General features: G+C 36.7%; 3 protein-coding genes across 5 annotated transcripts; 1 reads left to right on the top strand and 2 right to left on the bottom strand.

Moving 5' to 3' along the window:
- Nucleotides 1-754: 754 nt before the first annotated feature.
- On the top strand, nucleotides 755-3,300 carry LOC113306704 (protein NRT1/ PTR FAMILY 5.10-like). The gene is made up of 3 exons (XM_026555612.1): nucleotides 755-1,288; nucleotides 1,473-2,002; nucleotides 2,394-3,300. The coding sequence occupies exons 1-3, from the start codon at nucleotides 908-910 to the stop codon at nucleotides 3,202-3,204; spliced, it is 1,722 nt and encodes a 573-aa protein (XP_026411397.1). The 5' UTR covers nucleotides 755-907; the 3' UTR covers nucleotides 3,205-3,300.
- Nucleotides 3,247-5,895, bottom strand: LOC113306701 (protein NRT1/ PTR FAMILY 5.10-like). 2 transcript variants are annotated; one of them, XM_026555607.1, is made up of 3 exons: nucleotides 5,401-5,895; nucleotides 4,306-4,850; nucleotides 3,247-4,185 (listed from the first exon to the last, which is right to left on the bottom strand). In XM_026555607.1, exons 1-3 carry the CDS (start codon nucleotides 5,827-5,829, stop codon nucleotides 3,378-3,380), a joined length of 1,782 nt encoding a protein of 593 aa, XP_026411392.1. In that variant the 5' UTR covers nucleotides 5,830-5,895; the 3' UTR covers nucleotides 3,247-3,377. The 2 variants fall into 2 exon arrangements, with proteins under 2 accessions (XP_026411392.1, XP_026411393.1); XM_026555608.1 differs by having other exon boundaries at nucleotides 3,247-4,146.
- A 628-nt stretch (nucleotides 5,896-6,523) lies between these two features.
- LOC113306705 lies at nucleotides 6,524-9,505 on the bottom strand. Of its 2 annotated transcripts, XM_026555614.1 has the most exons (4): nucleotides 8,758-9,505; nucleotides 7,587-8,347; nucleotides 7,125-7,187; nucleotides 6,725-6,959 (listed from the first exon to the last, which is right to left on the bottom strand). In XM_026555614.1, the coding sequence occupies exons 1-3, from the start codon at nucleotides 9,370-9,372 to the stop codon at nucleotides 7,181-7,183; spliced, it is 1,383 nt and encodes a 460-aa protein (XP_026411399.1). In that variant the 5' UTR covers nucleotides 9,373-9,505; the 3' UTR covers nucleotides 6,725-6,959; nucleotides 7,125-7,180. The 2 variants fall into 2 exon arrangements, with proteins under 2 accessions (XP_026411398.1, XP_026411399.1); XM_026555613.1 differs by lacking the exon at nucleotides 7,125-7,187 and having other exon boundaries at nucleotides 6,524-6,959; nucleotides 8,758-9,504.
- Nucleotides 9,506-15,869: the final 6,364 nt, after the last annotated feature.

Below are 15,869 nucleotides of genomic sequence, written 5' to 3'. Positions count from 1 at the left end.
TCGCCCGATAATATCGGCCGTATCGGTCGAATATCGGCCGTTTCGGTCAAATATCGGCCGTATCGGTCGATACGAAATTTTCCTACATTTCCTGATATGAGACGGTATTGGTCGTTTTCTATAAAGTTTAAGGGTAATTTTCGCGAAGAAAGTCTTCCAGGTGGTAGTAGAGGTGCATGTAGCTCTCGAAGCAAGTCTACTAAAGTTACTCTTTTGTTTTTTTGATAAAATTGATGTTATCTATTATATCTTATCCGAAAATGTGTGGAGAAATGTTTAATATAAAATTATAGTCTCTAAATTTAGAACCGATATTTCAACGATAATATCCCCGATATAAAATCGTACCAGTGTATCGGTCCCGGCCGAGATGAACCGATATCCGATATTAACTACATTTGAGCCTGTAAGAAGAATGAATTTGAGAGAAATGAAAATCTGAACATGACTGACAGAGGTATAACAACCTAATCTCTCTTTACAATATATATGCATAAATGTGTTTGTGTTTTTGCTGTGTAATAAAAACAACCACAGGAAACTACAGTTAGCGCAAAATCTACCTAAACCGACCCGACCAACGATCCATTTCACCAATGATAAAACGGTGGGTCCCGGAGAATGTGATATCAACCAATCATCCAATGACACATAAGCTGGGTCCAATGGTTGGACTTTGACTATTAATTTGGAACATGAATCGTGTTTTCCTACCTTAACTTGTGCTCTGGTCTGGAGGCAGGACTGGAAACAATCCAGTTTCCACTTTTTCATTATCTTTGGCAAGTTTTCTTAGACGTTGACTTGAGAACATTTCTAGAAAAATAAATAAAATCCCTAAATTTGTCTAACTGGTTTTTGAGATGGCCAAAAAACTAGAGCTCCACTGATAGGCAAAACCAAATTAATGGCGATCTCATCTGTAGAAGAAGATTGCAGTGAGTCTTCAACTGAAATTCCATTACTTGTAGAGAGATCAAGTGTGATAGAAGGTGTAGTAAATTACACCGGAGAGAAAGTAATAAATAGATCAAAATATGGTGGATGGAAATCAGCTTCGTTCATAATTGGTGTTGAAATTGCTGAAAGATTTGCTTATTATGGTATTTCATCAAACCTAATAACATATCTAACTGGTCCACTTCATCAATCAACTGTTGTTGCTGCTGAGAATGTTAATATTTGGTCTGGTGTTGCTTCATTACTTCCTTTACTTGGTGCTTTTGTTGCTGATTCATATCTTGGGAGGTTTCGCACAATTCTCTTCTCTTCACTCCTTTACCTTCTGGTAAGTTGAACTCTCTAACTTTCTTAGATTTTTTCCCCTTTGATTTTTTTTTTTTTGATATCAGAATTCATTTCTGTGAAGGTTATGTTTCAGCTCAAACGAATGGCTTGTCGGTTATGATTGTAGTTGTAAAACTGGATTATTGAATTCTCAGAAGTTTTATTAAATTGGGATTGGTTTGCAGGGGCTTGGATTGTTGACAATGTCAGCTTCATTAGTAACTCTAACAGACTGCGAGAAGGATACGTCTTGTTCTTCGTCTAATTTACAAGTGATTTTCTTCTTTTCATCTCTCTATTTGGTGGCAATTGCTCAAGGTGGGCATAAACCATGTGTTCAAGCTTTTGGAGCTGATCAATTTGATAGGCATGACCCGGAAGAATTTAAATCTAAGAGTTCATTCTTTAATTGGTGGTACTTTGGAGTCTATGGTGGTACGGCCGTTTCGCTTTCTTTCTTGAATTACATTCAGGATAACTTGAATTGGGTTCTTGGTTTTGGGATTCCTTTGATTTCTATGGCAATAGCACTTGTTATTTTCTTGCTTGGGATGAGGAGTTATCGGTATAGTTTTACAGATGATAAGAGAAGCCCGATTGTGAGAATTGGTCAAGTGTTTGTTGTAGCTGCAAGGAATTGGAGAGTTACTACTCCTGCCCTTGAAGAGGAAGGGTGCCAAATGACATTGGATCGCGTTGGTTCTCACCAGTTCAGGTAAGGTAAATATTTACGAATCATTTTAGGTGATATTGAAGCGTGTTGATTTTTGGGGTGGATGAGCTTAAATTATGCAGCGAACATTCTCACCAAAAAGTTAAAAACTTGAATCATCCCCTTGTGGGTGACCTTACATGAACATTGCTTTTAAACTTTTTCGGGCTTTGCAACCTGTACAAGTATCCTTCACGCAATTATTGGAACAGTTGTTAAAACAGTAACTCTTCATGTCTCTTCAGTACTCCCTTCTATTTCCCGATCAAATAGGAAAATGATGTCCAGTTTGAAAACTTTGATTTTGCTTATCAAGACTTCTAAAGTATTGTACATTCTTAAGTTTCTCTGGCAAATTGTAGTAAGTAAATTAGCTATTGTTTTTGTTGTGCAGATTCCTTCACAAAGCTCTGATTCCTACAACACGTGATTCTGGTTGCGATCAAAATGGATGTAGCATCACACAAGTGGAAGAAGCCAAGGTGGTACTGCGGTTAGTTCCCATATGGATTGCATGTTTAATGTATGCAGTGATATTTGCACAATCCTCGACCTTCTTCACCAAGCAAGGTAGTACCATGGATAGATCAATAGGATCGAACTTCGAAATACCAGCTGCATCCCTTCAGACCCTTATAAGCTTATCGATTGTTCTCTTCATTCCCATATATGATCGCGTCTTGGTTCCTATCGGAAGAGTTGTAACTGGAAAGCCATCTGGGATAACAATGCTTCAGAGAATTGGATGTGGGATGTTTGTATCTGTAATCTCCATGGTTGTTGCAGCTATAATTGAGAAGAAAAGGCTTCAAACTGCTATTGATTCTGGGTTGATCGACATGCCGAAAGCAACGGTTCCCATGAGTGTATGGTGGTTGGCCCCTCAATATGTTCTGTTTGGAATTTCTGATGTTTTCACAATGGTTGGTCTACAAGAATTCTTCTACGATCAAGTGCCAGACGGGTTGAGGAGTGTTGGTCTCTCTCTTTACTTGAGCATTTTCGGCATTGGGCACTTCCTTAGTGGATTCCTCATCTCTACTATTGAAAATGTAACTGGTCAAGATAGTTGGTTTTCTAACAACCTTAATCGGGCTCATCTTGATTATTACTACTGGCTTCTTGCTGGACTTGGCATAATCGAGTTTGCAGCCTACATGTATTTTTCGAAGTCATATTTGTATAATACAGGAGCTTCTAAGTAAGGCATAGGTACTAATGCACATATTTATAATGTATACAGGGGATTAAGTAAACCATGAGTTGTCAGTTGCGACAACAGAAATACAAGGTTTATCATGTTCAATTTTTACACAGTTACAGGCAGTCGATAGTTTGCGAGATTTACCGTGTCTGCAAAACTTCTTGCATTTACAGCTTACCTTTTGTAGATGTACGATTTTGAAATATATATAAAGCTGATCAATTCCAATGCACTAAGTCCTGCAAGAAGCCAATAGAAAAGGTCGATGTGCGCTCGGTTGAGGTTGTCTGAAAACCAACTATCCCGTCCACTTCCACTAGTTATCTTATCTAGTATGGAGATTAAAAATCCACTAAGAAAATGCCCCACACCAAAGATACTCGAGTAAAGGCCGAGACCGACACTTCTTAACTCATTTGGCACTTGATCATAAAAGAATTCTTGCATACCGATAAAGAATACGTTAGCGGCATCCTGCATTATGTACTGAGGGACCAACCACCAGATACTCATAGGAACTGTTGCCTGAGGCATGTCAATCAATCCATTATCTAAAGCTATTTGAAGCCTTGTCTTCTCGACTATTGCTGCTGCTACCATAGATATAGTGGATATAAACATGCCACAACCTGTTCTTTGAAGCATTGTTATGCCACTAGGTTTACCTGTGAGAGTCCTAGCCAAGGGAACAAACACGCGGTCGTAAAATACGATGGAAAAAACAACAGCAACACTACTGAAGATTCTCATGGAGGCAGATGGTATCTCAAAATCTCTTCCTACATTCCTGTTCATTGTATTTCCTTGCTTGATGCAAAATGTTGTAGATTGAGCACTAACAATTCCATATATAATACATACAACCCACACTGGAACCAGTCGTACTGCAGCCTTTGCCTCCTCTACTTGATCAGCGGTACAGGTTAAATCATATTCTCTTGAACTGTCATTCGATACGTCAATCAAAGCTTTGTCCAAAAACCTATACAATGTTGCCCTCGGTATAGTAAATTTACAACATAATGTAATCAATAGAAACATATATTTCTATGTACAAGCTAGGAACAGTAATGCATAAGATTGACGGAAACGCTTCTCTTACTTGAACTGATTAGCCCCAGGATGTGTCCCAGGGAGTTTGAATGTGTCCTCCTGCAGCGAACCCAAGGATGCGGTCTTTCTCCGGTTCTTGGCAGCTGCAGTAAACACTCTGGTTATCCGTACTAACGGGTTTTGCTTCTTCTGGCTCACACTATAACGATATGTTTTTGTTCGGAGGAGGAAAACGACTATTGCTGCCACCATTACAATGCACGGAATGCCAAATCCTAAACCCCACCCCATATTGTCTTGTATGTAGTTCAGAGTCAAGTGAGAAACGCCGCTACCAAGAATTAATCCTAAGAACCACCAATTGAAGAATGAGCTCTTGGATTTGCATTCTCCAGAGTCTCGTCCATCAAACTGGTCAGCCCCAAAAGCTTGTGCGCAAGAATTGCATCCAGCTCTTCCAATTGCCATTATATACAATGAACAAAAGAAGAAGCCCAGTTGATAAGAAGAACTGAAAACTGAACTGTTATCGCTGTAGTTCAGAGAGCTTATTAGAGAAGGAAGCATAACCGATAAAGATAACAATCCTAGTCCCTACCATATCAAAATAGTGTAGTTAGTAATAGCACAAAATACGAATTAGATACAGATAATGCTTCAATTTAAAATTTGTGCTGTGTCTTGTAAGGCCAGGCGACAAGCCCTTCGCCTCACGCCTTTGCGCCCAAGGCGCCTTTTCGGTGAGGCGGCGCCTTGGAAGGCTAGGTGAGCGCCTAGCTCGCCTTTCACAACATAGCTTGTAAGAAGAGAATATTTTTGGGAGGACACCGCAAACTCCAACCAAAGCAGGACCTAAAGCATATCTACAGAGTAATCTGTCAGACAACTCCATTCTAATACTTTTCTTAAACAATTTTGCGCTAGAAATGTTCAATATTGAGTATTGCCACTGTGGACTGAACCCAGTTAAAAAAGGAGGAATATGAAGTTCTGCGAGGTTGTTAAAGAGTTAGGTTCTTGACTCCCTGCGGCCACAATCTTATGGCCTGGTCATCCCATACAACTATGGTACAGAATTTTGGATTTGGCAAGTAGGATTTTCACCATAAAACGGTATTTATTAAGAAACTAGAGAGAAATTTACCAGTATGTAAATGAATCCAGAGATTAAGATAGTACTAAATCGACCAAGATAAGAATCGGCAAGAAATGCGCTGAGGAAAGGTAGCAGTGATACAACTCCGCCCCAGATGTTGATGTTTTCGGCCGCTGCGACTGTGGATTGGCCTAGTGGACCGGTGAGATAGGATATGAGATTTGATGAGATTCCCCAGTAAGTAAAGCTATCTGCAATATCAATTGGAATTATAGAATAAGAAGATTTCCATCCTCCATATTTTGATCTATCATACACACTTTCTCCTCTGTAATCCACCACACCTTGAACAGCATCACTACTAGTAAGGTTTCCGACTCCTCCATGATCACTACTACTACTACAAGTAGTTATTAGCAAAGGCTCTCCGAGTTCAAAATCATTGTTCCCATCAACAACACCTGATAAGATGGCCATGAATTTTTCTTTCTATTGATCTTGGTCTCAGTTAGATGGACGGCCGGAGAGTCTTGATTTTTCTGCTCCCTCCGTCCCTATTATAAAGGCGGAGTTGTAAAAATTTGTAGTCCCATTAGATATACAGACTTTTAATTTCAAAATGGGTTGTCCTTATTTATTATAGGTAGTTATGACCACAATTAAATTAATGTTTTTAGTGTTGGAAATTATACACAGGATAAAACATGAAAGAAGATGGAAATGTAGGAAACCAAAAAAGTTTCTTATTTTAAGAGAAACTCCACCTAATACATAAGGACGGTGTGAGTATTATGTCATACTTTTTCGAAATTATTGGAGCATATTAAATTGGTGGCGAGATACCTTAGTATAGTTTTCATTTTTAAAAGTTGATCCCACCTTTCTAATATTTTTTTTTCTTCCTAGTGGTGACTGGTGAGTGTCCCCTGCTATTTTGTGCATATGCATCATAATTTTTTTATTTTTTTTTAAGTTATAAAATATAACTTATAGATTTTTTTTGAAAATGATGCACATGAAAAATTTGTTCACCTCCAAACATAAACGGAGTTGTTTCCATAGACACCCATAGACAACATGAAACACCATGCGGGGTGTATCATTAGTTCCAAGGACCCAATGAGAATTGTTAAGTATGCATATTCACAAATTTACAGAAAAACTAAAATAAGAGAGCAAACAGTAATCATTAGTTAATCCAAATTCCCGGTACCATATCATTATGTAAGCTACAGCATCAAAGAAGCTTAGGAATATTCAGCTGAGATAAACTTTACGGGTCTGGTCAAAATGGAGTGCAACTAGGAACTTAATATCTTGACTTAGAGATCAATGTTCTGCTTCGGCACACCCAAAAATAATTCCAATACACATGTTAGGTCCAGTAACATAAACCATAGTTAAAATATATCCTAATTTCTGCTACTCCATCAACATCAATGCAGCTGCAGGTGATGCTAGTTTAGTTATGTTGGTTTTGCTGCAAGTTTTGTTAGTTTTGTCCCTGATGGTGTAAGAGGTTCCTTTCATCCCAAATTGGACAATCACATGTTGCCTTTTTATTTATCCACACTTTTCCACAGGTATAGCAGAACTCATGACCGCACCTAACATTCCAGCAAAGAGGAAACGAGATGAGCCATGCAAGTTTTATATCCAGAAGTTCGGACTTGATAGTTAAATCCTCAATAGAAAAGATGAAGAATGTTATGGAGTTTGTTGAACAAAATATGGGTTCTCTATAAATAACATATGCTTGTGAAGGAACATACCAGCTTTTCATAGATCCAACAAAATGATCGTCCCTTGACACAATCAACTGGTCAATCTAGGCCCTTCAACATAATAAATTTAGTTTATAAGATTCCTAAGATGGTGTGGAACTATTGGGCAGTTGTAAACTCCGTCCACTTAACACCGAATTTTACATACTCAGAACAAGCACATGCTATAATATATTTCAAAAGATTCCACAGAATCATGAGTATCGACAAGAATAAAGTTGCTTTCCTACAATGCAAGGCATCTCATTATCTACTCAATTCGAAGAAGATATCAGTTGGTAGTATCTAAGACCATTATCTTATGTTAAAGTCGATATATTTTGGAACTAAGAGGGTCCGCCTACTATCCATAATGACATAGTGTCCACACATAGAAATAAACATAAGCATAAGCCTCCACAAATGAACATAAGCATGTTTTCAAAAAGAGAGTCAAGAGACAGAAGGTACCTGCAAGTGATGTGGTAGCAACCCCAAACCAATTCAATCATATGGTTGCACTTCTTGCATTGGCGCCAGAGCTTTGTATCGGCAAGATTCTTCAGCTTTTCATCATCCTCAGAGGCTTTCTGCACTTGATAAGCTTCACAGGTCAAGCCATTATGCCATGGAACCTTGCACTTAAAACAGAAATATCCGTTGCATTTCATACATTTTCCACAAAGATGTTCATTAGTGGACTGGTTATAAACACATTTTGGGATGTTGGTCTTTGACATCAGGTTAGAGCACTTCGGGTTTGGGCAATAAACTTTCTCTGTCACAGGTATAGAATCCTCCTTTATACGTTTGCTCATCATATCAATCAACTTCGGGGTCATAAATTGTTTACAGTTATCAAGATTCAACATGCTTTTACAGCCATCATAAGGACATCGAGGCGCCACTCCGTTAAGTAACTTGACTTCCACATGCTGCCTCATACAAGAACAACAATAGCGATGTGAGCAATTTTTAACTGCAAAAATTTGCATTACTGAAATATCTTCTAGGCAGATGTTACAGGTCTCCTTCATAGTCCTAGAAGTGCTACATTCACCAGACTTGGTAATCTGTGAATCTATGGCATTCCTTGCCAGTTGAAATGCAAACTTGACATCATTCCGTGCCACAAAGAAAGGGCGACAACTGATGAAGTTCCTCTGCAGTAGGGACACCTGATCCACAATAGTCGCAATACATTGCTGATTCACTAGATGTCTCATTGTAATCTGTTTTACGAAAATAAAATTAGTGTTAAAAACATATCATGCACTTAAGCTGTAAACAAAGTTTACCATCCAAAAAGAATCATAAACTCAATCTTTCAGAAACCACAAATGAGATTTTAGAGGAATGTTTCCAAAACCTTAAACATCATTTGTACCATGCATAGTCAACAATCATATTAAAATTAACCCTTATTGTCATATATAAGACAAGCAGCCACTCAAAGTACAGGCAGTCCCATGGATGGACCACCCATCCCTGTAAATGACAGCAATGTGCATAGCAGCATACCCATTAACTTTCATGCATCCATGAAACCACTGAACCCATCTGGTTTTCACATATTTAGGGCAAAAAAATAAAAGATAAAAGCATTTATACACCACTGCAGTTGATGAAATGAACTACTCACATATTGGTAAAGCGGGTAATAATCGCAATAGAAATCAATCCTCTTAATATCCAATGAATAAGCAGCAGTTAAACCTTCAATCAAAGCCTTGGCATCCACTTTCAATTCTAGCTCTTCTGGTGCAAACCCAGATTTCCAATCACCTATTAATGGTTTGGCTCCATCCAAAATAGAATTACCTAACGGATCACAAAGAGCAAACCCTATACCAGCAATCTCGACTACCGCATCCCCAACTCTTTCATTACTAAACAAACCCTTGAAGTACAACTTAAAAGGTTCATTATTATGAAAATCATTAGACGAGGAAGAACCTTCGCCAAAGGGTTTCTGAAAGTGATCACCAGTTCTCTCCCACTCTTGTACAGGAATACGACTAATTTCTTTTGCAACTTGTTGATCATGTACTAAACGTTTCAGATCATCTTTCATTTTGTTGATCTCTGTCTCCCATTGTACTCTGTCTTTATTTTCTTGTTCTAACTTTTTGAGAAGTTCTAGAGTTTGAAGATAACTTACGTTTTGAAAAATCTCTTTTTCATCACCAATTAGTGAAGCAGTCATTGCTTCTTCTACCTGTAGTGAGAATGCGAAGTCGAGGTCCGTTTCCGCCATTGATTACTCCCTCTCTCAGTCTCACTCTCCAAATGGTTTTAGCTTTTAGGGTTTTCTCTCTCCGAGTACCATAGGTAGTAACGAAAGTGCTTGGTGGGTGAATATGTAGCGTACTCGGGAAGGTGGAACTGAATGGTTGTAAAGCAGAGGCACCACCGCGTAGGAATTAAGGGTGGTTTATTTTCCGGTAAATTTATTAAATACCCTTAACATCCAATAAATATACCCTTGTGCAGCAATCAATAAGTATACTCCTATCATTTAAAAACCTTATGCATATAAAAATAGATTACCTTAATAACCTCATTTATATAATATTTTCTTTTATTTCAAAATATAATTTTTTTCTATCAACTTGACCGCCACCATTCCACCAACACCACTCCACCATCAACAACACCGCCACTACCACCGCCACCGCCACCACTCAACCACGCTACCACTCCGTCGTCGCCACCACTCCACCACCGCCGTCGCCGCCACCATCTTTTTGATGTCAACAACTAAAGTTGATCCAAAATTAAAATTTCAAAAATAACTTTACTATTACATATTCAAGTTTTTGTGTATCAACAAAGGAAGTTGATCCCAAGACTGGAGTCAACAACCAAAGTTGATCTCAAAATATGGTGTCAACAACCAAAGTTGATCAATTTCCTTTGTTGACACATAAGTGAAAAATACTCAACTTTTTGGGGTCAACAATGGAAGTTGATCCCTGTGAATGGGATCAACAACCAAAATTGATCCCAAAATCTGGTGTCAACAATCAAAGTTGATCAATTTCCTATGTTGACACAATAAGTGAAAAAATACTCCAACTTTTTGGGTCAACAATGGAAGTTGATCCTTGTGAATGGGGTCAACAACCAAAGTTGATCCCAAAATCTGGTGTCAACAACCAAAGTTGGTCAATTTCCTTTGTTGACAAACTCCAATTTTTTGGGGTCAACAATGGAAGTTGATCCCTGTGAATGGGTCAACAACCAAAGTTGATCTCAAAATCTGGTGTCAACAATCAAAGTTGATCAATTTCCTTTGTTGACACAATAAGTTACAAAATACTCCAACTTTTTTTGGTCAACAATGGAAGTTGATCCCACTGAATGGGGTCAACAACTAAAGTTGATCCAAAAAAATCATGTCAACAACCAAAGTTGATCACATAATTGATGTACTAAGATTAGTGAACCCAGCGTGAATCGAAAACGCATTTTCTGTCTGGAGTCAGTAGTGATACCATTACACCACATGTTCAATGTGTAGAGAAATAAAAGGAAACCACAAAACATGATCATTATAATTTTATTTGTCTAACAAACAACAATCTCTCTTCTTTCCTACCATCTCAATTGGTCAGGTTTATCAGTAATAATACATTAATATTAATAATATTAATCTCCCCCTTCTGCCTTCCTTCCTCAAATGTATCCTCATAAATACATATCCAGTAGACAATCTATTTATTCCCTCCCAAATCATTTTATTCATTCACTTATATACATTAGTAAAGTGTTCATTATTACTCTACATATATCAAATACTGCTCAAAGGTATGGAAGAGTCGTGATTACTTACCTGGTACATTTGTCTAAACAGATTAGCAGTCGCTTCATTCAACAATAGGATATTATGATTTGGTATCTTCCAACTGTTTTTTCAACCTAGAAACTTCCAATCCCTAACCAGTAGCCTCATTTAGACATCAAGGTACCTGCGCCAAACAAATGACACCGTAATTAGGTTTTCAATAAAACAATAATTAGACCAATTTACAACACCTAAAGCCAAAAAATCTGAATATAAAAACACTCACTTGGAACAAGAAATATATACACATACAGATCCCCACTAACTTTTCTCACCTTCGTTATGTGCATCCATAAATTAAAAATAAGAACCTAACTATGCTAAGTGACATAAGACCGACATATATGAGTAATACGTTGGTGGAAGAAATACATACATAAAACTAAAAAAATGACTTTAATATTGTGTAGGTCATCAATCTAAAAACTTAAGAAGCTATCAATTAGATTTCGCTATAAATTGTTCAACACCATAACTGCGATAACTAGAAATGAATCTTTGTGGATGTAAAAAAAACTAGCAGTAACTGTACCAAAGTACTCGTGCGCAAAATGAAAAAATGGAAACATTAAATTTGATGTTCACACCACCAACCATACAAAACTAGACTGTTGTCTTACTAGATTAGTTAAATCTTAACCAAATTATGCATTCATGTATCAATTTATGCCACTAAATCAACATTCTTTGTTAGTATCAATTATAACTATTGTTGTTCACAAACACGAGGACACGACAAATGAAGTTACCTGTTATGAGTTGGGTTTAATAACATTCACCACCATCAGAAAATGTACTGCCGTGCAACAAGTATCCACCACCACCAAAACAAGAACAACACTCACCAGCAGTATTGCTGCAACATCCACCACCAGTGCTACAACAACACATTCCACCACTATTACTACCACAACATCAAGATTACAAATTAAATATCAACAGTCTCTACAATTATCATTAGATTAAAATCTAAATCTAAATCTAAATGCATACCTGATATGAATAACATTGGTACATCTTCACTATTTTTTTTCTCCTCCTCCAACACCACCACCACCATCAATCAATAAAATATAAATTTGATATCCTCCTCAACCACCGCCGCTGCCACCACTTCCATCATCATCTACTAAATGAACAAAGAGTTAATATCCTCCGCCACCACCACCGATGTTGCACCAACACCACCATCCACCATCATTCAACGACCTTTAATCATAAAGTTTTTATTAGGTTTCAGTAATTTCGATAAACAGAAACTTTAAATTACATTGAATAGCATCAATTCTTCTCTTGAATTGATGATATTCAATATTATTCAATCAATTCATAAAAAAATCATCAAAATTATTCAATCTTTAACCTTGAAAGATGGAGAACGGTTAATAAGAAGTGAAAATAGGTTGAATCAAACACAAATATAGAGATAAAACTATGAAATTGAAAACCAAAAATCAAATTTATCGATCTCTGAATCTGGAAAATCAATCTTTAACATAAATAACAGGTTGAAATCAGTTGAAATCGAACACAAACATATTAATATATCTGTTTCTAATAATGGAGGATGTGGTGGTGGTAGTGCTGAGGTGCTGGTGGTGGTTGAGAGAGAATGAGAGAAAGAAGAAGAAATTTTTTTCTTCAGGAAGTGGTTCGATCTAAACGAAGATTAGAATAAGAAGGGTAAAAATGGAAAGAAGAAAAATGTTAGTGGTCCCTGATCGGGCTTATAGATAGAAAAGGGTATATTTATTGTAGGATAAGGGTATATATGAAGCCCATCAAAACAAGGGACATTTATATAATTCCCACTTTATTTTCCTTTAAATTGAAGGCTATTATTGGGGCATCACACTCCAATAGAGGGGCTTCACTTGGATTTTTAAAGTCAAAAAAAATGGTTATGGGATATCCTAACACATATACAAAATGTCTAGATTACCCTTTAACTAAAATAAAAACTTAAAAACAGTAGAAGTGATTTTACGTCCAGGTTTGGATTAATTTCAACTGTACAATTTTATTCGCATGTAGTTTTACGTGCAAGTTTGGATTAGTTCCAACTGTAGAAGCTCATTTTACGTTCAGGTTTCTTTTAATTCCAACCGTAGAATCAGATTTTACGTCCAGTTTTCTTTTAATTCCAACCGTAAAGGTGATTTTACGTCCAGGTTTGAATTATTTCCAACCGTAGAAGTGATTTTACGTTCAGGTTTGGATTAATTCCAACCGTAGAATTTTATTTGCATGTAGTTTTACGTCCAGGTTTGAATTAGTTCCAACCGTAGAAGCTCATTTCAGTTTTTTTTTAATTCCACCCGTAGAATCTGATTTTATGTCTAGCTTTCTTTTAATTCCAACTATATAAGTGATTTTACGTCCAGGTTTGGATTATTTCCAACCGTAGAAGTGATTTTATGTCCAGGTTTGGGTTATTTCCAACAGTAGAAGTTTATTTTACGGCCAGTTTTTCTTCCCACAAAAACTTTGTCCCAGAATTCACCAAGTATACAACAAAATTCATTAATTTAATTTTTATCTTATTAAAATTAACTAAATAAGAGTTGTTTAGACATTACAAAATTATTTTAGATAAGGGGTTTTTGGTATTACTTATGGGTGACCCGTTTTTGTCCTATTAGGTGACGCCCCAATAATAGCCTTCTTTAAATTATGTCTAAACTATCACGCATTAAATGCTAGTTTAGGACCCTTTCCATCAGTCATTTTCATGGAGTTTAGGCATATTCCTATGCACATGTAAAAAAAAGTTGTTTAGAAGGTGGCATAGCAAACCAATTGAGCCACTATGGGAAAACCACTAAGAGATACACTTTCTAGCCAACGATAATATGAATAACGCCAGCGATAATCACTTTATCACCAGCGTTATTGACTCTAGCGCCAACGGCTAGTTCTTTATCGCTGTAAATATGTAACTTTCAAACTCCAAACTTACCCCAAATTTTTTACACAAAAAATTTCTCTTATTCTCAATCTATTCTCTATTTCTCAATCTAATTTATTTGTTCTATTTTCTCCAAATGGCACAATTAACCCAACTTGATTCGGAAATGCAACTTGATTTTTCTGGAGTAGTGCTTGAAGGTGCCATTAAGAAGATTTGTGATAGTGATAAAGAAATTAGTAAGAAGCAAAGAAGTCTTCAAGTTTTGGATATTAACCAAGTCAAAACTGCAACTAAGAAAAGACAAAGAAAAGTTCAAGGCAAGGAAAATCAAGGCAAAACAAATTTGAAGCCAAAGAAGAAGATAAACAAAGGAGATTATGTTCATGAGCGCATTGATTGGAAGTTTTATGAAATGAACAAGATGAAGAACATTGTCCCAAATTTTTATTTTTAAAGTCTTTCCAATTATTGTCTAGTTTTATGTCTTGTAAAATGACTATTAATGATTATATCGAAGTTTAATGAATTTGAAAATTTGACGAATATTGTTGAAATTTAATATTAATTATGTTCTTAATCCAATCTTACAATTAATAATTTAAATAAGTATTAAAACTTAATACTTAAGTGGATAATGGAGAAATAATAACATAAATGTTGGACAATATTTGGGCAAATATCTTAAAATCTCGAAACAACTTTCAAAATGGAATTTTTTTCCATAGATACGACGATAATCCGCACGACACCTTTGTTAAAGTTCCATCGTGGTTTCACCACTTCTCAAGTTTGGACCTTCTTGCTGAAGTAAAGCAACATACCTAGTAACTTCCTGCTTAATTATAGTGAAGCGCTGAATTAACTCTGAAACATCACGGTTGTAGAAGCTCATTGTTTGTTCTTGAAATTTCCCAAAAATCCTTTGCCAAAATGTTTGGGGATGAAATGATGCATCCTCAGTAAAATAAATATAATTCCTGCAAATACATTCATCTTCTGCAGTAGTGAAATTTGGTTTTCCCCTCATAAATTGACGTCTCCTAATTTGACTTCTCCTAATTTCACTTTCCACATTGGCAAGATCAACAACTCTTTCATTTTAGGCGTCACGTTGGTTTGCTACGAACTCAGCGAACTCATCCATGTTCATATTATCATCCATGCTCTCTGAGGAATTTGAAGAGTGATGAAAAAAGTTGGAGAGTGATAAAATCTAGAGAGATTTGGAAATTCTGGTGTGAGTTAAAATGAGTTAGGTATTTATAGAGGGGGAAAATAGCAGCCTTTGGATGAAGATCTGATAAGCGTTGATCAGACCAGCGAGCGACAGATTGACCAGCGCTGGAGATTTAATGACCAGTGAGTGCTGGATTGACCATCGAGCGATATACACTCTATCGCTCGCTGTAAAGTATGTCGTGTATGCCTATATGTTATTCCTGACATATGGGCATATGATTTTGGCAGTTTGGCATACACATAGTGGGTGCATATATGCCAAATATCAGTTTTTGGCATGTGCATAGGATTAGACCTTGATAATTTCCCGCTAGGGTAAACAGTAACTTTGTGTAGTGCCTTCGGATGAACCTACAGACCCAGTACAAATGTAAATATCTAGACTAAATGACTAATCGTGTGGACGCACGTAGGGCTCCAATTTTTCAAATCTTCTCAAAGATTTCCCTTTCTCCCCTTTTGGATGTGACTAATATCTGGGTATGACTTCTATAATTCTATATAATTTTGTGGCCGTAATTGACTGCATCGGAAAACTTTCGGACTATCTTATGCCAATCACTATCGCGAGGGATTTCCCTTAACTATAACTTGTTTAAATCTAAGGGAAATGAGTTAAAAGTCAACTTTGCCATGGAAATGTGCCATCCCTTAGCTTCCTCGTAAATAATACCAAATGGAAACTGATCTGTATAGTAAAAGAAAGAGTGCAAGTAAATAAAAATAGTAAAAAAAAGTTAGTGTAAAATAGTGAAAA

Source organism: Papaver somniferum, chromosome 8, assembly GCF_003573695.1.
Source record: "Papaver somniferum cultivar HN1 chromosome 8, ASM357369v1, whole genome shotgun sequence".
NCBI lineage: Eukaryota > Viridiplantae > Streptophyta > Magnoliopsida > Ranunculales > Papaveraceae > Papaver > Papaver somniferum.
This window is presented reverse-complemented; position numbering and strand designations above follow the sequence as displayed.